The 22,700-nt window shown below is 36.0% G+C and overlaps 1 protein-coding gene across 1 annotated transcript in view; it reads left to right on the plus strand.

The window, feature by feature from the left end:
• Nucleotides 1-1,257: 1,257 nt before the first annotated feature.
• Nucleotides 1,258-22,700, plus strand: part of LOC121428540 (protein eyes shut homolog) — a 64,796-nt gene continuing 43,353 nt past the window's right edge. The window contains exons 1-5 of the mRNA XM_041625232.1: nucleotides 1,258-1,402; nucleotides 9,073-9,637; nucleotides 10,208-10,476; nucleotides 10,834-11,049; nucleotides 19,398-19,636. Coding sequence (XP_041481166.1) covers nucleotides 9,358-9,637; nucleotides 10,208-10,476; nucleotides 10,834-11,049; nucleotides 19,398-19,636 — 1,004 coding nt within the window. The 5' untranslated portion in view covers nucleotides 1,258-1,402; nucleotides 9,073-9,357. The remainder of the gene's footprint in view (nucleotides 1,403-9,072; nucleotides 9,638-10,207; nucleotides 10,477-10,833; nucleotides 11,050-19,397; nucleotides 19,637-22,700) is intronic.

Genomic DNA, 22,700 nt, shown 5'->3' on the forward strand with positions numbered 1-22,700 from the left:
ACCCATTCCTTACCAAGACTATAAGGTCTACGAAATATGTCTAAATCATTTTTTTTTCTGTACAGTTTTTCTTGCTTTTTGAAAGTGACAGAAAACAACCATGACAATTATGAGTAAAATCCTTCAAACGTTTGTTTTGATGTCACAAAAATTCATGTAGGCCTAGATCAATTTTGAAATAAAGGTAGTTTTATGGATTTGAGGAACAGAAAATGCCTCTAAAAAACATATAGGTATTTTTGTAACCCTTGTCATTTTGTATTTTTGGGGCACAAAAATACTATAATTTTGACCTTATTTCCTTTTCATAATGTTATACTACTTTCACAACTTTTGGACCAACAAAATTGAACGAGAGTCTTACGCCTTCTATTTATTTTTGTTCTTCACGACAAACTGATACTTGTAAGTATATGAATTTATATGTTCACAAAAAAAAGTAGAAATTTGTTAAATGGAAGAAAAATACATATTTATTTGAATTGAATATCATTGAAAATATTGAGAATGAACATGATAAATACATTTAGTCAATTATTATTCATCGAGACATAATCGCTCATGGATTGAAGTAAACATTTTGAAGTAACGTGGAGTAACATCATTTTATTAAAGGGAAAGTTCACCCTGACTAAAAGTTTATTGTATAAATAGCCGAAAAACTAATAATAAAAAAGCTATATCAGTAATTATTTGATTTGTGACGTCAAATTATATGCGAGCAGATTTCTTGCATATCGTATGTGGTAAAAATCAAAGAAATGTCATTTTCTCAAAAAATGAAAATGTTTTTACTGTACCTTCAGTATATCAATAAACAAATCAAGTCCTCATGTCATAAAAGATGAAATTTATGCATTTTTATTTTGTTATTGCATTGGCTATATGCAAACTGTACATTTCTGATTTGCATTTTAGTAGAAATGAAATAAATGAATTGAAATTACAAATAGTTTGCATACCCAGGACATAATAAAGAAAAGGAAGATAGTTTGTGAAATGGACAGCTTTAAGAAATTATCAGAATGGAATCCCGAAAGAGAAAGAGGGAAATGGGGTTGGTGGTTTGAGTTTCAAACGTGAGGGGGGGACATGCTAAAATTAGGAAAAGAACCATTGAATTTTTAGCTTGATTTCGCTTCGAGGCAAACGTGAGATCATGATTGACGATGACTCATACCGTATTCTCCGCCCAACGCCTGACTACCGAGCGGCGTCCCCGTTGATACGCTACGAGCGCGAGGTATCCGTTGAAATTCCATAACATTTAAATTGTATTGTTGACTGTGGAAAAAAAAAGGGTTTCAACTGTTAGGGAAAAGGGATTCTGGATTTCAGATGATTCTCTACAATTTGCTGAAGTAAAGGGTGAATCTGTGAATGGAAAATCCTCATTTAAATGGTAAGATTACTGTAGCAATGAACGAAAGAAAAAGTGTCAGTAATTTTGCTAATAATCTAACCTTTTTGGTTGTTGACTGTTTTGTGACGCAAGTTGGGAGCCCAGTCCCATATGTCGTTATCTACGTGTGGTGTACATGTGTGATGTATGAAGCTATGCCGCCTATGACTATGACTGTGTTTTTGTTTTTTGCTTTGACTTAAAATTACCAAGTTAAAGACGGTCGTGGTTGAGAGACGTTTTTTTAAAGTGAAGAAAATAAGAATGAGGGAATTGAGCATGTTGAGAAGAATAAAAGGAAGTACCAACTGGAGTGGAGAAGAACTTTTTTGACAAGAGAGAGCAGTTCATTTGATTTAATCATTTTGTAATTGTCAATGCAATTTTGACTCTGCAAAGAAACAAAAATAACTTGTCTTTTCATTTTCAGAACTTAGAGAGTCAGAATCTTGAGTTCATCATGAGAATGAAGAAGATAAGCTTAGATTTCTAGAAGTATGTCAGTGGATCTTAATTATCACCGAATAGACCAAAAGCATGAAAAGCTTCACTTCAGTCTCTGTATTTTGGTTGTTCGGCTGAAATGCGTTGGCTCACTCACCAATACATAGACTGAAGAGCTTGGAGGCCCGTACGAACAGGCAACGCATTAGCAGTAATGTTAGATCTAACATTCAGCTGAAACCCGATTTTCGGATCGTTTTTTTTTGCATAAAATGTCACATTGTGAAAAAGAAATCACATCCATATTTACAAAAAAAATGTTTAAAATTCAGAAATATCGTTCCTTAGACAGCGGTTACCGCTAATTCCTTTCAAATGATGATCAAAACATCGTCATCTTCGATCCTTTCGTTGGTTAACGTAAGTTGCCATCTTGGATGACGTTAGACCAAAAGCTTCGGTCTCTGTTATGTTGGTTGTTCAGCTGAACTCCTTTGGCTTCACTCACCAAATACAGAGACCGAAGTTCTAGCGCAATCTGTACAGGGGACTCAATGGCCATATGTTTATGTACTTAAGATCGGATAAAACGGGGAAGTGAATTTGCGCGACAGCCGAGGTAAGTCACTGTTTTTGTTCCTTTTAACTTTATTTTTCTCCGTTTTTTGGCAATTAATGCCAAGAGGGAATATTAATTTGCATTTTGGTCGCGTTAATTTTCAAAATTTTTATTCATTAAAGACAAATTGAAGAGCCCCGATGGGGGGATTTTGCATTGCAAGTCCCCTAATAGTGGCTGCACGATAGCGAGCCGTCTGTGTATGAGGAGAAATTTTTATTAAAAACGTTAAAAAACTCCTCAAAACAGACAGCTGCCAGCTGTCTAGGATGACGTCATCATCCTTACAGACGTATTTACCAGTCGCTATATATCGCGATTTGTGCCACTGCTTTGCTCTTGTCGCTCGCATTGATTGGCCAAGATATCGAAAATTTAATCGGAAATCCTTGATAAAAGCACAACCTGTTGACGGCTGCCATATTTTCCTCTCCGGCAGAAAATTAAAAAAATAAGGAATAACCCGGGGAATAACTCATCGGGAATAACGCATATTTTCGATACTTTATAGAACTTACATAGTATCAATAGAAAGATTAGAGTCTAACGAAAATAGTGGGCCTTCATTCAAGATAAAATAATGTCATTTAGAATCTAAAAGAAATATGAAATCTAGACAAAACCGCCTCCGAATTTTCGACCCAGATTACACATGCAGGCTTGCACTAACACACTACCGTCGGTGAATGGGGATTATATTAAAATGTCCGAAATTGTTGAATAAATCCCCAGAAACAACGGTTATTCCTGTCTAATCACAAAACACTTTTTATAAATTCTATCTCATCAAGGACAATATTTTCTCAAAATTCATCAAACTTCCACCATGAATACACAAATATAATTTTTTGCAGAGATCAGTAATCTTTTTACGATACCAGATTTGATTACACCCTTCTTCCCATGATGTGAAATATTTTGGTCACTTGAAAATGGGATTGGAGACGTACATGTATTACCAAATGTGTATTTTCTGTGGACGTGGGAAAAGTTGGAAAATTCACAAAATCATTGATCAGCTATTTTGACCATATTTGTTGTTGTTTGTTTTGGGCCTGTTTCGCACCCTAGTAGTCTCCTCAGTAGACATTTGGTATTGAGACCATGATTTTGTTGCTTAGAGAAAATAAAGACTATGAAAGTGTGTATTGGCAATTTTTCATCATCTTTCTATCCAAATTCCCATTGGGAGGATGTTGCAAATTTTGAAGCATAGTAAAATTATTTTCTGATGCGTACATGTACATGCTAATGTGTGTTTGGTATTATACAAGACCAGTCGGTAATACGATCACTCACTATAGGCAAAGATGAGGAAAAAAGGAGAATGAAGAAATGATACAGTGTACATGACTAAATGAAGAAGGAGATGTAAAGAAAAAAGAAAAGAAAGGACCAAAGAGGTTGGAGGATGGTGGGAAGAAGAGTTTCTTTGATAATAAATACGTTGAGTTTTGTCAGTCTACCAAAATCTGATGAATAGATCAGTTGTTGACACCATTCAGTTGTTTTCTCTCTGAAGTGTTCAGGGAATATTATCCAATATATTAATACTGAATATTTTTTCAATCAAAAAGAATGGTTCATTTTGACATTTTCTTTCATTGATCACAGACTCTCAATCTGTAGGGCATGGGTTGTAATATTTCTTCATACATGTAATAGAAATGATATGGCTGCTGCTCCAGCCTAAAAGGTCTGGAGGAAACAGTCCTTTAAATGTTTTTTTATTGTTTGTTTGTTTGTTTGTTTGATTGATTGATTGAGTGAGTGAGTGATTGATTGATTGATTGAGTGATTGATTGATTGATTGATTGATTGATTTGGCTTTAATATCGAATGGAAGAAAGGAAAAGAACAAAATGAGAGACTATTGAAAAGGATGGTTTGGTGATCAGTGCATCTCTATCAAAGCTACCCCTTTTCATTACCAGAACAAAAGTGCTCAAAATTATCATTTGGAGCTGTCTCCATTCTTTTGAAAAAAAAAATGCAGGTACAGTGTATATTATATTCCAAATGTCAATGCATATTAAGAATGGAAATCATTTTACACGAGATAGACCTCATTGTACTGGTGCAAAAATTATAAACTTATTACAAACAGATTTTTTAAAGTAAATATTTTATTCATGTAATTGAATTTAAAGGTAAATGCTAGTTTTGGTAACGATATAAAAATGAGTTTGTACAGAATCCAATGAAATGACCACCAAAGTGTCTGTTTGTATATAAATAAAATGTATGTGCCAAAGGATTCTGGAAAAAATTGTGTAATTGCTGAGAAATCAGGAAATAAGCACAGAATTCCGGTAGAGCGTCGGGCCCGACATTCAAAGCAATAATTATACACTGTCCCACATGTGCTTATCTGTGTTGGGGATCTTCAGTCTGAACACTTTTCAGCATAGATTTCAAGATTTCACAAATTTCAGTTAATGTAACTGTACCAGATCGAGATCCTCGATGATATACTGACAATTAAGCCTTGTTTTACAGACTTTCTCATGAAATCAGTGTTTACTGCAACTACAGGAATTTCTCTTTAAAATTTAAGATAATTTACATATAGGTTTTTTTTATGTGTCAGCTGTAACAAATCTGTTGTCTGATAAGAATTTGCTCAGATCATTCAATGCTCTTCCTTTCTTGAAGTCCTTGAAGAGACAACATACACAAATTACATCCTCCAGTGCCCGAGGGATATTAGAATGATTATGACCAGTAAATAAACAATTTCCTGAGCACTGTCCGATATGGCATTGTGCACTGTTGGACCTAAATTACCCAATTTAGAATTCAATGTCGAGAGCATCCCCTCTTTGCTGGAGACAGAGAAGTTGATAGTTGGATCATAGTGAACTTGTTTAAATATTTCTTTTAAAAATGATAAGGAAAAAGATTATAATTGGATTTTCCCAAGACAAATTTATTAATTGATTGATTGGTGGACTGCTGGTTTCATTTTGCTGTTTTAAGTTCTTCAGTCTCCATGTTAATCAAGAGATGAATTGACATTTTCTTTAAAACAATTCATTAATTGGTGGAGCACTGGAGCACAGCATGGTTTCTTTTTGTACTATTCAGAGACTCAATGTTTCACCAAAAAGTGAATTGACAGGTTCTTTAATACAGTGCATTCTAAAATAAACCTTATTTGAATTTAGAGGGCTAATATTGTTAGATTATCAGGTCCCAAAATTTAAATTTTTCCAGAATGTGAAAGAGTGTTTGTCCGTTTTTTTTTCAGTTATACATGTACATTACTTGTACCACTAACACCAGGTACATGTATGGCTAAATAAATCGATCCAGAAGATAAAGGAACAGTTTCCTTTACATTTATGTCAAGTTTTGGTAAAAGGGATTACTCGATTTCGAGAAAGCTTTTGATTCAGTTTCACATAATTTTTTATACAAAGTCTTAGAAACATTTAATTTGGGGCCTTCCATTCATCAGTGGATTCAAACATTTTATAATGAAAATATGTCTTCAGTATACATAAATGGTCATTTGTCAGAACGTTTCTTTATAAATAGAGGCTGTAGGCAGGGTGATCCCCTTTCCTCTTATTTATTTCTGTTATGTGCTGAAATTTTAGCAGTTATGCTTCGTCAAAATGATTGTATTAAAGGAATTGATATTAAAGGAAATATTCGGAAAATTACTCAGTATGCAGATGATACAACCCTCTTTTTAGATGGTTCGGTTGAATCTGTGAACAGTGCCCTTTCTGTTATTGCGATTTTTTATTCACTTTCAGGATTGAAAATTAATGAAGGTAAAACTAAAATTGTTTGGATTGGATCGAAAAAATATAGCCCATACAGAATTAAAACAAAAATGAAACTCTCGTGGGTCGATGATGGCTGTTTCACTTGTTTAGGTATAAACTTTTCTTTAAATTTAGATAACATTGTATCTCTTAATTACATACCTGCCCTAAACAGGGTGAAGCGCCTAATTCAAGTCTGGTCAAATAGAAACATAACCCCACTAGGTAAAGTAACTCTTGTTAAAACTCTTTTTCTTTCACAATTTAATTATTTAATTTTGTCTTTACCAAATCCATCACCTGTGTTTATAAAAGAGCTGGAAAGGGTTCTGTTCAGTTTTTTGTGGAATAAAAAACCTGATCGTATCAAAAGAATTCAGATTTGTAATTCCTATATGGAAGGTGGTGTGAAAATGGTAAATATTGAATGTTTCTTTATGTCGTTGAAATTAACCTGGATACGAAGAATGCATAATGGATTCATGGATAATATATGCTTCAATTCTTTTTTGCATGCCATCCCTTTTTTAGACTCCAATTTTTTACTTTATAGTCATGGCTATTTAGAAAAGTTTGTTAATACAATAACAAACCCTTTTTGGAAAGATGTACTTTCCTCATGGTGTATTTTTCGGAAAGCAAATAGATGTTCCAGTAGAAGAGAATTCTTTTCTGAACTCCTATGTCATAATGAAGACATAGTTATTAACAGAAATCTAGTTAACTTTAGGCACTGGAGTCAAAAGGGTTTAAGATTTGTCAACGACTTAATAGGAACAGATGGTCGGGTTTTAAGTAGACAAAGAATTATTGAAGTGTACAATGTTTCCATTAATTACCTTACATATTTCATTATAAAACAAGAGATCAGTGAAAAGTTAGAGAGTTTTTCGCAACCTGATAACGATTTTGTGAAGTTAACCACTCCATTGAGACCAAATGTCATTACTGTATTGATGAAGCAAAATAAAGGTTGTAAAAATATTTATGTTCCATTGGTGAAAAAAAGGTATCTAATAACTTTCAAAGAAAAAAAAAATGGGAAGAGAGAATCGGAAAACAATTCTCACTGGAGAAATGGCGTTGTTCTAATTCTATACCGTTTCAAGTAATGACAGATGTTTCAATCAGGTGGTTTCAATATTGCTTAATTAACTGTATTATTCCAACGAATTTGTATTTGTGCAAAATCCAAGCTAAAGCAAGTAGTACTTGTACTTTCTGTACCTCCCAAGTTGAAACTATTGAACATCTGTTCTTTGAATGCCACTTAGTTAAAAAAGTATGGGCATACTTTGAAAGGAGACTGTTTGAAAGATGCAAATTAGTATTAAAATTAACCATGGAAAATGTTCTTTTTGGAATTACTCCCATTAAATATAATAGAGCCTTAAATACACTGATTATTTGGATAAAATGGATGATATATAAAATCAAATTAGCTGGAATTCGTCTTATGCCACAGAAAATCCTCAACGAGTTAAAGAATTATTTTTTGTACGAAAAAGCTATTTTATGTGAAAATATGCAGCAAGCATCTTTTGAAAAGTGTTGGTCAAATTTTATTAATCTTTTCGACTAATGTCGAAAAGATTGTCAACTAATGTCGAAAAGATTTTCAACGGTTTGCGAGATACAATTTTGCATCTTTTTCTTTCGTTCTCTACATAAATTAAAGCTATGTTTTTGCTTTTGGTACCATAAATGATTCATTTTGTAATAAGACTGTATTATCAGCTTTTTATACTGTTAAAAACTCACTTTCTGATTATTTTTGTACATTGACTGAAAACAAATGTAAACTGAAGCCATATTGATTGTGCAAGCAGATCTACATGTAAACTGATTATATATTGAATAAAACACCCTACTGTGGGTGAAAAAGAAATTGGAAAAAAAAAAGGGAGAAACAACTACTTTCAACAGCATTCAAAGGAATTCTTCAGTTTTTCATGTTCATTAAAGGGGAAGTTCACCCTGACAAAAAGTCAATTGTAAAAATAGCAGAAAAAATAATAAAAAATATTGCCGAAGGTTTGAGAAAAATTCATCAAATAATCAAAAAGTTATTAGAATTTCTATTATTTGATTTGTGACGTCATATGCGAGCAGCATTCCTACATAGCGAATGGTAAAAAATCAATGAAATGTCATTTTCTCAGAAAATTGAAAATGGTTTTCACTGTACCTTTTGTATATCAACAGACAAATCATTTCACACCCGATCATGAATAGAAAACAAAATTAAGTCATCAGGAACCATCCAAAATTTGAAATTTATGCATTTTATATTACATAACACATGGGGCAGCTGCTCGTTTATGACGTCACAAATCCAAAACTTTGAACTCTAATAACTTTCTTACTCTTTAACGGATTTTCCTCAAACCTTCACCAATATTTTTTACTATTTTTTCTGCTATTTTTACAACAAAGTTTTCTTCAGGGTGAACTTCCCCTTTAATACAAAGAAATCTTCCAGTGGAGGAATCAGGATTGAAAGTTTGCTCTAGCCTCAATACTTGTCAGAACTTGAAGAAAAAAACAACATGGAATTCATACATGTATATATGTTGTATTCAACATCATTTAGAAGAGTTATTGCTTGGTGTCCGAAGCACTAGTGAAGTATTAATAAAAAGCTTAGGATTTGCTCTTTCATATCATAGTAATCTTAGATTTTACATTGTTCAATGAGCTCTGCATATTAGCCCTTATATTAAGATTCCCTCTTTGGTACACTCTGTTTGCAATGGGCACATTTGTTTTTGTGACTTAGTACTTTTCATCATATTGCATATTTAAACAGTCTTATCTTTTTTTCTTTTCAGGTAATATTGTGGATACATATAGTGCTTTCCTATAGGACCAGTCGGAAAGGACAGAATGCTATGAACTTAAAATGGATCGAACAAGATGAAATTTTGCATACCTTCTAAGGGATATAAAGATTGAATGTGAAAAGCCGTTTATGTGTTCTCTGCATTTAGTTTCCTGTATGGATCCTTTACATAAATTCTACTTCACAACAATGGTTTCCTAACTGTTATAAGGAGATTCAAAGTTTGTGTACTTAAAACAAAATTTGCATCAATATTTCAAAATTTTGTGATGAAATGAATTTATCAACAACAATGCATTGTAATAGAACAAGTTCATTGACACAGGCCACGTTTGGCAATATTGGAATATGGAACCATTCATCGAGAACATCAAGTAGATGGTTGTTTCACAACAGTACTTCCTCAAAAACATTTTATTCGAGTAAGGAGATGAATCAAAGGAATAACGAAGGTGTAATTTCCCAGAGGACGTCTTGTCTGTCATGGAGGAGAAGTTGCGTGCTTAGGTTATACAACCCAGCTGTCTCATTATTTGTACTCTTACTCATTTCAGGTAAATATATGAAAGATTTTGAAAATAATGGATGATGATTATTAAGGGGAAAATATTATACCGACGCTTAGCACAAGGTGCTCCCAAGTTAGAAAGTAATAAGTATAGCCCTCATAAATCTGGAAAGTACCCCAAATGAAATTGATATTGGGTTGAATACAAAATGATAATTTATGCATGATCGGGAGTATAAAATATATCAATTTCTATTCTGTATTTGATCGGTCAGAGCAATAGGAAAAAAATCTTACATGTATAAAGGCTTGTGATTAATATGACGGTAATGAGACTGAAATTGCAATTGAGTTTAATCAGAAAATCTTCTAAACTTTGAGCTGCATTAAGCATATAAAAATTGATTCAAGGTCTTGGTCTTGCTCTTTCGAAATTAACATTAATCCTAAAATCAAGCAAAAGTCTTTGATTATACAACAAATCTGTAGTAGATTTGTGTTCAGTTGCAAGTTGCAATATCCCATTACGATTGATTTTTGGACTTGCGCTTGATTTGTAATTGCCTCACTCCCTTGTAATTTTAGTCACTTTCTTCCTGTTCAATTGATTACGCAGGACTTGCAGTCAGTACCACCGCAGCGGAGAAATATATCGACATCGATGCCTACATCAGATACAACTCTGTCTCCGACGCCAGCCTTAACCAACTTAGGGGTGCTGAGCAGGTGCTAGAGTTCAGCTTCCGGTACTGCCATGATCCAGGGATGCTGATCTACCAGGAGGGGGGTAACACCGAAGCAGAGAGGGGTCTTTTCTTCGCCCTGGGGGTTAATAATCAGAGGCTTTATCTAGAATGGAAGGTGGAAGCAGATTCACTGGTAGAGGTACAGACATTTCTTTTCTTCTCTCTTGCTTATGATGTTTCAAAATCGCTCTGTCGGGAGGGTTTCTGATTTCGATAACCCAGATTTGATTCCCACTTGGTGCGCCAGCAGCTTAGCATCGTAATTGAAAGGCCCCTGTTGCATATAAAATTCCCTTTAAGAATGTCAAATGATCCTTTTCTCTGATTGGTCAAAAGTTGTACCGTGTATATGACCATGCTTCAAAATTAACAAACTGAGGTGGTTACCAAGTGCAACAGACATAAATAACAAGATTTGTGCCATTACCCCATGATCATCCACATACATGTAGCAATGGGCACTTAGTTTGTGATTGTTTCAAACTTTTCCTTTCAGCTGTATATCGGAGATGGTACATTAGAACCCAACGTGACATATAGCGTGGCCATCTTCAATCTTGGAAGTGCATTCACCGGAACGACCTTTGCCACCATTAACAACGTTGCTGCCCCGGTCAATTACTTGACCCCTGAATCCCAGAGTGCGCTGGACATGACCCGAATACTTGGGGTACTGTACATCGGGGGCTACAGTGATATCACTGAATTGAGGGTAAGTGTTTCAAAGAAATTGCTTTTAAAATTTACCATTTTCGTCTGGAAGGTTGATCTTTGAAATGAGTGATTTTCACTGGCAAATTGTCCCTCTTCCAAACATTTCTACATGTTCACAAATAAAGGAAGAAGGGTTTGCCCCTTCAAGATATGATTGCTGGTACGGGTGCCATTGTTGAAAGACTTACAGTCAATTCCAAATCCAAAAATCAAATGCAACTTGATTTGGAATCAATCAGACACGCATATTTAGGACTTGCAATTGATTTTTTTTAGGCGCACTTACACCACTCTGCAATGGGACACTTGATTATTTGGCAGACAAATACCGCATAAGTATGAATTAGGGAATGGAGGGGGAAGAGGAAATGGCAGTAACAAAGGAAGATATAAGAAATGGAGAGAAGGAGAGGGAGGCAGACTGCAATATAAACAGCTTTAAAGAATGTGGTTCCATGACGAGTCATATGATTAGCAAGACCATGGACATTCCTCCTGGGGGAGGCCACTTACATTGACGAGTGGATACCATGCGCGACCCAAAAAACATGTAAAAAGGATGTCTTTTTCAAGATATGGCACGTTACATATGTAACGTGATAAGGGTGTCAAAAACACAAAAATATTGAGAAAAGGGTACCTATTTCGCTCGGAAAAATATACGTGTTTAGGGTCAAATATGCGGGGATGATAAAACAAAATAAAAATGTTTTATAAAGGATGTCCTTTTTGCCCCAACACTACGTGTTTAGCGTCCGATTTGCGCGAGGTGTGGAAGGTGGGGCCGTACTAAACCAAACAAAATAATGGTGTGTAAAGGTAAAAACCGACGACCGACGGACCCGTGACGTAGCAGTAAAATATCGCTGTACTTGTTAAGGGGTTCATTTCAGGGAATACTTGCCAAGAGTATCGTTTTGTTTCCAATACTTGTGAAGGGATGCATTTTCAGAATATGGAAAAATACCTGTTTAGGGTGCTTTTCAAGACTCCGTGGTATCCACTCATCAATGGAAGTGGCCCCTCCTGGACTTTCCTTTAGTTCCCCTTTCTTCACCATTATACCTCGACAGAACAACCCTTCCCCAGCCCCATGGAAAAAAATGAAAAGAAGGAAAATGATGGTTTTACTTCATGGTTTCCTACTAAACAAAAACATCGAACATGGATGCGCGTCTTGTTCCGACTAACTGACCAGAATTTAACTTCATGTACTTTTATTGAGATTACTCATAACTTTTAGGGCTATCCCTGGGTGATGCAGAAGAGTTGAGAAAGGGGAAAAGACTCCATCAAGGTTGACTTTTTCCAACGAGATTACCAGCAAACTGTGATTAGGAAAGGAAAAGCAATGTTCCCCCATGGGAATTCACCAACATACAACTTCCACCCTCCGTGGACAAAAGTGCAGTTATATTCAACTATAGATGGTAGAGTTCAAGTCAGAAGCTGTGGTTTAGTTTGGAAGAAACCATCAGAACAGGGAAAAAATTAATAATTTATTTTCCGGGGCTATTTTTGAGCTCACTAGCCCAAATATCCTAATTTGTTTTAAAGTCTACATTGGACCCTATATGAATTTCAGGGGCTCCATTTTAGTTTTCCAGGGCTCTTTAGGGCATTTCAGGGCAAAATCGCCCTGAGCCCCCGTGTATTTTTTTCCCTGCATCAGAACCATGTAGATGCAGTGGCCGACCTATTCCTTCATTGTATTCCGACTCCCAGATTAATCTTCCGGGGGGGGGGGGTGATATTTATACACACAGAAATAGGGTGTACAGGGGGCATGTGTCTCCACCTTTCAGCTCCAATTGGTAATTTTACCCATGTTCCTCCCTTTTTGTGAAAACTGCCCTACTTTTTAAACCTTTGTTGTTGTTTTTTGGGGGGGGGGTGGGGGATTGCTTTTCTGCACCTACCCCTATCATCTCTTAATTGGCAATGTGCCTCCTACTTCAAAGTGATCACTTTTTTCCTTGTTGGCCAAAAAATTCTGATCAGATTTTCAGGGAGAAATGTGCCCCCCTCATCTATGAAACAGTGGATCTTCCCTCGTTTGTTGGCCAGAAACTGTATTATTAGTTGTTGTTGTTTTTTTTTTTTTTTCAAAGAAGTTTCTTTGAAATAGATCCCATTGAAATGACCAAAACTAGTTCAAGTATCACTAAGGGAGGAGTGGGGGATATAAAATTTGGGTTTGTTATTCAATGTCAGGGGGAAACTGCCAAATTTAATTTCTTCTGAAACACAGAGGCGGTTTGTTTGACAAGTTTGAGGTTGAGACCAAAACTTCAGGGCTAGCATTTGCTCACCAATTATAGAATGTGATGATAACAGATTTGACTGAGCAAGAATTACTTGGCATTTTTAAAAAGAGGTCAACATAGACCTTCAGACTGACTCGATCACCAGAATACCTGTTTCTGAGAACTTGTCCATGCCCCAAAATACTTGACAATTATTTTCCACATTCGTACCAACCTGAAGCAGACCCTTTTGGGGTACAGGTATGTTCTCAAAATTACAAGCATGCGCAGAGCAGACAAGTTTTGAGCAGCCCACGGTGCCTGCACCCAACTACTCGCTGGGTTGTTAAAAGTTCTCATATTCACACTGCCAAAACAAAATCCCCTGAAAGTTCCAATAAATCTACTAAGTACCTAATATTTAGTGGGTATTTTCTTTGGGAATATTACAAATATTTTGCTTTCTAAATGGAAAAAATACCTGATATTCTTTTATTAGAGTAAATAGGGTACATTTCCTGACCCAAGAGAACCTGGTATTCTTGAGCTTCAAGGTGGTCTGAAGTTGCCTATTGAAAGAGTTCTGTAAGAGAGGTGGAGAGATTTGTGAAGGGGTAGAAAATCATACCTTGGGGAGTGAAGGGAAGAAGTGAAAGGGGGTAAGGAATACATAGGGGAGGGTTTTTTGGCGAGGGGGTAGATTTGTAATGAGGACGTGCAAGCAAGAGATCTCCAGAAAGATAGAAAGAAGCCTGGGGAAAACAAGTGTGTGTGTAAACTTATTTGTTAATAGGAAACAGTGAGAGGGTGTACGGGAGAAAGCGAGAGAGAGAGAGAGATGTACAGAAGCGAATGCAAAAGAGAGATAGATAGAGAGAGAAACAGACAGACAGGGACACTCACACACACACAGACCAAGCCAGAAAGAGAGAGAGAGATTGGGGTTTAACACTTATAAGGGGTATGCTGGGCTTTAAGATACATTTAAGGTAAATTTAATGGATTTTAAGTCAAAATTCTGCAATAAATTCAGAATAAATCACGTTTATAAAAGGTAAATTGTTGTTGCCCATTGGATTAGTATTCAGACTTTGAAACAGAGGGTCATGGCTTCGAATCCCAGCAATGGTACAATTTCCATCAGCAATAAAGTGATCTACATGTACATTCTTCTATACTTAATCCTGGTGGGTGTTTCATTTGTTCGTAAGATACGAATGACTTTACGAACGACTGGTGATCCTTTCTTGTGCTATGTGATATCCCTATGTAATTGAGTTATGACCTAAGAACATGTTCCAGTCGTGCGTAATGTCGTTCGTAACTTTACGCCAGGTGAGGTATTACAATTTACAATTATTACAATTTACACCAAGGGCCTTGTGCTAAAAAGCCAGGTTAATAACTAGTGCGCCATTGAATAGTCAACTAGATAATCGGTGCCTAATAAATACTACAAATTACTTTTCATATTGTTATCATCACAACTTTTTGCAGCGATACAAGTGTAAGAATTGACCAGTCAGGTGATAGCCCTGGTCATGTGACAGTTTTCACTCAGATATGACATCCTTGATCATCTTTACCTGTCAAGTGCAAGTGATGAGTGAAGTCATAACTGGTAGGAGATTGCCAATTACTCAATTTGCTCAACGAGTTAAAGAGTTGTGTTCAAATCGCTTGAAAGTTTTTAATACCTGTCCTATATTGACAGAATTATCATTTTGAATGTTTTGGGGGTTCTTTATATATTTGTTGATTACATACTGAATAATTAACGGTACTAATTAAAACTAGCTTTTATGAAGAAAAATATAAACAGAGTGGGCCATAACTCTGATAAACAAAAAAAATAGAGATTAGAGGATCATTTTTCAAGATACTGTAATTAATTTATTAAAAATCATGTAACATTCACTCCACTTTTGTATTTTGGCTGGTTTGATAAAATTACAAAATTTGTCCAGTAAAATACATTTTTTTTTATAAATGTCCCCCACATGCAGATTTAGGGTGTATGCTTTCACATAATCTTGTAATGAGTTGGAAGAGTGATTAGTGGTGCACTTATGAGGGGATTTACCCAAACTTAAAATAAACTTTAAGAACAGTAATACATGCCATAGATGAGTTTCATGTTTTTATAGTAATTCATAGTCATGAACATTTGAAAACAATTTTTCAGAAACATACACGATAATTGCAAAAGGTTTGAGAAGCTAGAAAGTAGAACTATCAACACAAAACCCTCAAAAGCTATCGGTCAGGTATAAACATAATGGAAAGAGCAGATCACCACAAATTGGTGAGGAGGAGTATTTTCAATTTCCGAAAATTTGATCCATAATACTTTTCCCAGTTGACCAGATAGCTGTACCAGACCTGTTTAGATAGTCAGGGGCCCGTTGCAGAAAAGTTGCAATCAATCGCAACTCTAGAAATCATGCGCAACTTGATTTTCAACCAATTAACAGCGCGAATTTTAGACTTGCGATTGATTTTTTGACTTGCGTTTAAACGCAACTCTTTCTGCAACGGGCCCCAGAACTCAGAAGTTACTGTTTTTCAGACCCAATCGTGACCAACTATAACAGGTAACTAGTGAGAGAGATACATGTATACATGGACTCTGGCATTGTACTATTTTAAAGGTATAAATCAGATTTTAATGGGAAAAAACAATGAGCGACACTATCTTGAGTGAGTAAATGGTACCCCGATTAAAGAAATTATTTCATTACAATTTAAGCTAGCTACATGTAGAACTCCCTGTTTTTCTGGATAGTTTGTCCCATGTACAATTTTTTGTTTATTTCTTTGAATTAATTTTTGTGTGAATTTCATTTTGAAAATGTCTGTGATAATACAAATTCTAATCTTCCAGCTCAGCTTTTGAAAGGGGGAAGTATACATGTACATGCAAATCATAAATGTGAATGAGAAAGAGAGGTACATTAAAGTAATGCAGTGGTCACATTCGTAATTGATAATTGGTATCAATCATGCTTGATATTCAATTGTGGATGGCTGGGCAAGGTTTTAATACAGTTTTATATTGGTCCTGATGGAATGGTAGTATACACATATTTAGCTCAAATTAAAGCATAGTAACAGCTCCTCTAAAGATGAAAAGCTTTGGATGGAGAGCAAGCTGAAGTGAATGAAGATGTACCTTAATGGGATAATATTGGATTACAGGAACTACTCCTGGGAGTGCGCGATGACAGTATCGACCTTGCACAGGTGACTCAGTAGTGACCAACATCATACCTCTCCCTGTGTATTAGGATATTAGAAGGGAAGGGCTTGTTAGCAGGGGACTGTATTGACAGGGATGCTGCAAGGTCAATGCTAGAAGGTCATGTACTTACATGTACTCTAGGTTACCAGTATACAGTCTTCACTCATTACTAGAACCAGATGGTCACTTCTACAAGTTACCCTCTTTACATTGTAGCTCTGCCCTTTGGTATGTTTCAGTTTTCCTGTTCAAGCCATGATAAGGTGGCAAATATGAATAGGGGTCATGTTGCTTCAAGCGTTTCCTCTTGGTTGGTTGTAAATCGTAAGATCTTTAACGGTATGGTTACATATTACAGGAACAACGTTCACTCCAGCCAAACATGTCCATTTTATTTTCATATTCTAAAGAGGGCTTATAGGTTATAGGTTGATGAACAGAGGAAAATCTCTAATGGGGAAATTGAACAAAAAAGCAGGGTTAGCCAGCTTATTGCATGGTGCTAGCACCGCAATTGCGGTGCTAAGAGATGCAGTGTGAAACAAAACAGGACTAAGGAAAAGCGGGGCTAAGCATTAGCCAATCACAGAAGTCTATATTGCACATTAATTGCTCTCTGTATGGTAAAATCATCAATATTCATGAGCTGTGTGATAGTCGAGGGTTAAGGTGTTAACCCCGGCTAAACAAATAGTATGGGGTTAAGAAAGACAGTGTGAATCGAAAAAGGGATAGTATGGGGTTAAGGAAATGCAGTGTGAAAAGCATACATGTATATATTAGTCTTCTCTGATAAACACCGAGTAAATGGGAAATAATAATTCATCTTCTTGAATTATAATACATACATTTGTACGTCCTGTGAATTAGGATTTCCCCAGATACTAGTACCTACATGTAAGTGGATGAACTGAGCCGAACAAATCCTCCACTTAGAGAGGATGAAAAAGGGAAATGCATTCTCTTAAAGTATCTGATAGTCAAATCCCATCTTTCATTAAGGGTACTTGCTGTGACTCACAGTTTGTCATGATTTTATTTTCTTCGCATTTACATTTATACTAAACTTGTTGGTTGCATTGAATCATTTTCTAGTGATCATATTTTCTTGGCCCAGAATTTATGATTTTCCAACACATTTCTTGTTAAATTTTTTAATAAAATCCTGTGTTTTTTAATAACAGAAAAAGAGGGGGAGGCACGCAACATATAGGCGAGGGTTTTTTTTTTAGATCACCCCTAGTAGTTTGTGGGGGGGTTGCAAGTGGATATTTCATCTATGTGTATGTATTTTTATTCATTTCAAATAGGGTATAAGTAAGCTTTATTTTGTGTGAACAAAATCTTTTGTTTGAAATAACGGCAAAAGAGGGGTTATGCAACACATGGGCTTTTTTTTAGATCACCCCAATATAAGTTTGTTCGGGATTTTCCAAGTGGACATCATTTCACATGGGGTATTTTTGAGCAAAATTAGTGAGGAAATGAATATGTCAAATTATCTTTGACTCTATAGTGTAGTTTGTTGTAGGCCTGCCTTAAACTTCAATATGTTTTAATAGGACAAGACCACTTTTATAGAGGGAACATTTTGTATCATAACAGCGCAAATGTCGAAAAATCAAAAAGACATTATTAAACAACTCTATGTATGAAAGACCATTGATAGGGTGTTTTGGTCAGTCCATGTTATCCAAGCCTAGTTATCCCTTTGATTAAAAGCCTTCATAATTTGTGTTCTTTTCTTGCGTTTTTTTTTCTTTTTGTACTGGTTATCAGTCTGAAGTGTATAGTTGGCATCTTTTTTGTTGGCATTGTTCCCAAATCTAGAAGTTATCTTCCAACATCAACCTCTTTTCCTGAATCCTTTTGTGGTTTTGCCTTTGGAAGCACAAAATAACAATGAAACATTGAATTATGATTCTATTATTATCTTGAAAGAAGAATCCCAGCAGTGTTTTATCATGCCAAAACAGATGCAGCAAAATTATCTTGTGTTAAGAAAAAAATCCCCCCCCCATCCTCCAAAATATTTGTATTTGTTTGTATTGCATTTACTATTCTTTTTTTTACAAAGAAGAGAAATACTTAAATCAAAATTTTGAATAAACTGCCTTTGATGATTTTTATTTTATTTATTCCAAAAAACTGTATTATTGGTTGAGTGTATTAAACATCACCAGTAAATGTTCACATAAAATATGTATATGCAGCCGAAGGAGACAAATAATTGGAGGGGCACTGTATTCTTTATGAACAATGCTGTGCCCCACCAATGCTTTGTCTCCTCCTGGTCACGGTCTGCCACTGTGTATACGTTGACAAATTTTCAAGCTAAAGTTAGAACAACATTTAAGAACCATAAAATGTCACATTGTAAGTCAAAAGATATGTTTCCAATGTATCAGAAAGAAAATTGTAAGGAAATGCATATACAAAATGTATATACATGTATGTACCCAAGTATGTTTTGCTCAGAAAAGTTAATCTTGTGCTGAAGAGAAAAAGTTTACATGGGGGTGTCGTTGTCTAGTGGTTATGACTCTTGTCTTTCAATCTGAGGGAATGATTGTGGGTTCGATTCCAAGCCGTGGGGTATTTTCCTTCAGCAAGAAATTCATCAACATTGTGCTGCACTCAACCTAGGTGAGGTGAATGTGTACCTGGTAGGAATTTATTCCTTTAAATGCAGCATTCACAACAGTATTAGAGCTATCCTCTGCTAAGGACAGGGTATATGCTGCATTACTGTAGAGCGCTCAGAGACTTCTGATAAAGTGTAAAGCGGTACATAAGCAAGTATAATTATTATTATTATTATAATTTTTTTTTAATCTTTTTGCTGTTTTATTTCTGCAGGTGAATACTGAGAGACTAAATGGCTACCTGGTGACCTGTATCGGCTACATCAAGACCAGTTCCAACCTCCTGGACCTGGACACTGCCTCCAGTCTGGTCGGTATCAAGGAGGGGTGTCCGGGGGACTTCTGCGCCCCTCCCACCGTCATCACCCTCCAGACCAGCTCCTCGTACCTTGCTGTGGACCAGGATCTGTCGCCGGGGACCCACACGGTCCTGACGCTGAGGTTTAGAACAAGGTTGGTAGTTTGGGTATTATTCTGTTGACTACTCAATTCTGTGATTCCTGTAGGCTTTGCAATGGGAACAACAATTTCCTGGAGACAACAGGTACAAAAAGAAATACATCATATGTGTTTGTACACTTGATGAAGCATTGTGGCCCAGTGGATTAGTCTTTGGACTATGAAACTGGGTCATGGGTTCGAATCCTTGCCATGGCATAATTTCCTTCAGCAAGAAATTTATCCACATTGTGCTGCACTCAACCCAGGTAAGGTAAATGGGTACCTACAGTGTAGCTTGCATATGTGGGCTCTGACTCCCAAAGGCTTAGTTAACAACTACAAATTTGTGTACAAAGATCAGGGCACCGTCTTGCTATTAAAGATTTGAGGTTCATCTGATCAACCTCAAATATATGGAAATCCATCAATGTCATCATTTTTCTTCAGGAAATTGCACAATGTCCTTTGTGAACAAGAGGAGCACACTGAACTGTTAAGGCAACGATGAATGCATATACCTAGAAAATATCTTGAAAAACATGCATTTTAGATGATGACGTTGCTGGCTTTCCATAGTCGTAGTTGATTTTATCAATCGCATTTGTTTTTAGATAGGGCCCTGACTTCCACATGAGCTTATGGGAAGAACTTCATTACAAACTAGCTTCGAGAAACCCCACAAGTATCAGAAATCAATTCTACTTTCCCTTTTTTATACCCCTGAACTTCACCATCAAGTTCATCATTTGAAATGGAAGTAGTCATTAGTTTGGGGTGGGAAAGATGTCATCAGTGACATGCAGCGGAATGGCTGTCAAGTAGAAATTAGAATGATACCCAAAAGAAGGGAGGAAACATTCATGATGCCAAACTGAAATGTCAGGGTCAATCAGGTTAGGAGATAACTTTTATTTTTAGGGGCTATCTTTTTTTCCACATTGGGGCGATTGCATAATTTGGGGGGCTATTTCTTTCATTTTAAGGGCTTCTTTTTAGGGGAAACAGATCGTTAGAATATTGATTTTCTAATTAATCTTGAATATTTTTCATGACAGATCTTTGGGCGACTTTAGAAAGAATGGTCGTCCCAACGCATGCATTTTGGGCTGCCACGAGGGCAAACCGCCCATCGCCCTCATGTAATATCCTAATCTTGTTTTGACCATTTTGAGCATTGAATTCAAAGGTGTTTTTAAATTTTGGAATTGAACAGCTCTGGAAATTAGACTAAAAGGTAATGTGATATAAAGTTATTGGGTTAAGCTTACTGTCATTATATTAAGCCACCCTTTATTTCTGATTGAACTTCCTATAGATGCTAGCAGTTTGCAAAATTCCTTAAAAAGGGACAAGAAAATTCCATAAATGTAGTGCATTTTCACTTGATACTCAAAAATGAAATTAGGAAACATGGAATCTTCTAGACTGTAAATATCTTTCTCTCTGCCCTCATACAGAACATTATCTTCCAAATTTAGTTTTATCAGACCCAGTACATTATAGACGAGTGTCCTTGATTGCTGTGCGACTTTGAGTTTTCCCCTTCCAAAAAAAGTCTTAGTCTTGGTTGTCAGCGTCTGACACATTTAATACCCTGGATATTACGAGGAATGGGCCTAGGAGATAATTCAAGCATGTCACTGAAACACTGCAATCAATAGTTTTCTGTATGCAGGCACTTGTGTTAATACTAGTATGCGCTACTAAATACCCGTGATTGTAGTAAATCTGCGCTTTCAAAGTTTGAAATAATTTGTCAGATAAAATGAGGATTTTATGATTTGAATATTATGCTAATCAATGTGGTGTGAGGTTAGTCTGGCAATTGTGATTTTTTTTTCCCCGGAAATTTTCAGACAATCCAAGGATGAATATTTCCCATTATACTTTATTGAAAGAAATGCCTGCCATATTTGTTTTATAATACATGTATATCCCTTCGATAAGTTAGAACAAAAGAACTCTGTGATCATGATTTAAGTAGTCAATCGACGTGATCTGGACAAAATATGAATCGGCCTCGCTCTTAGACCTCGGCTCTTGAAATAAGGCGCCTGAGCTAATTACTCACCTAGCCTCCAAATAGCTTCTCTCATATGGTGTGCCACACTATGGGTTTAATGCCATAGAACTTACTGGTTATGTTCACAATGTACTGAATGAGATCAAGCAACCAAAAACTTTTGATAATCAGATGATAGCCATCATCGTATTATCATCACAGAGAGAATGAAGGTGTGATTTCATGATGACATTTTGGTTATCGGCAAGTTCATAATTAGCTTACATCATGCTTTATTGCGATGATTATTATGTACAGTATCTCAGTCAAATATCCCCTTAAGTTGCCGTACAGCCATTGCAACATTTTTATACCAGCTACATATATGGGAGGTTTTTTTCAAAGAAAATAGAAAGAAAAGCTGTTTTTGGCTCGCCGTACGGCCGGCCGTAGAGGAAACTGAGGTTCTACTGACATGTTAAAAAAGCTGAGCTCAGCAGAATTAGATTTGTGTCTGTGCCGTTGCATCACTTGACTTTAATGTGCTATAGGGGAATGGGCAATCGGACATCAAATTGAGAAAAATATTCTACTCTGACGTCATATGACACTTTTTTTTCTCTCTGATGGGTTTCATTTTTCTGATAAAATTATAATAAGTCACATGAAGGAGTAGATGAACTTGTTGTAGACAAACTTTTAAGATAAGACCATGTCAAAAGAGACCAAACAGAAAGTAGATAAAGTGGGTGTAGTCCAAGTGGCACTGTACCTTCTGGTATCCTATACTTGTATCTGACCAAGCCCTTTTACCTTGTGCATTGTTCAGTAATCCTTGATCAATTAAAATGGATTAGAGGGCTTCCTATTAGAGGCTATTGATCCTAAGGTGACGAAAAATCAGCCTAACATTGAAGTACTTGTACTTGTACTGTAAGCTTAAAGGGAGTATATCTTCTGGATTGACTGGAAGTCTGCGGTCTACCGTGTGTCAGGACTCATCTTCGATTATTTAGTTGATAAAAAAATTCCTTTCTCACATGAGATTTCAGTTGCTCTGAAGGTAAGGAAAGG

Source organism: Lytechinus variegatus, chromosome 15 (genome assembly GCF_018143015.1).
Source record: "Lytechinus variegatus isolate NC3 chromosome 15, Lvar_3.0, whole genome shotgun sequence".
In the NCBI taxonomy this organism is placed as follows: domain Eukaryota; kingdom Metazoa; phylum Echinodermata; class Echinoidea; order Temnopleuroida; family Toxopneustidae; genus Lytechinus; species Lytechinus variegatus.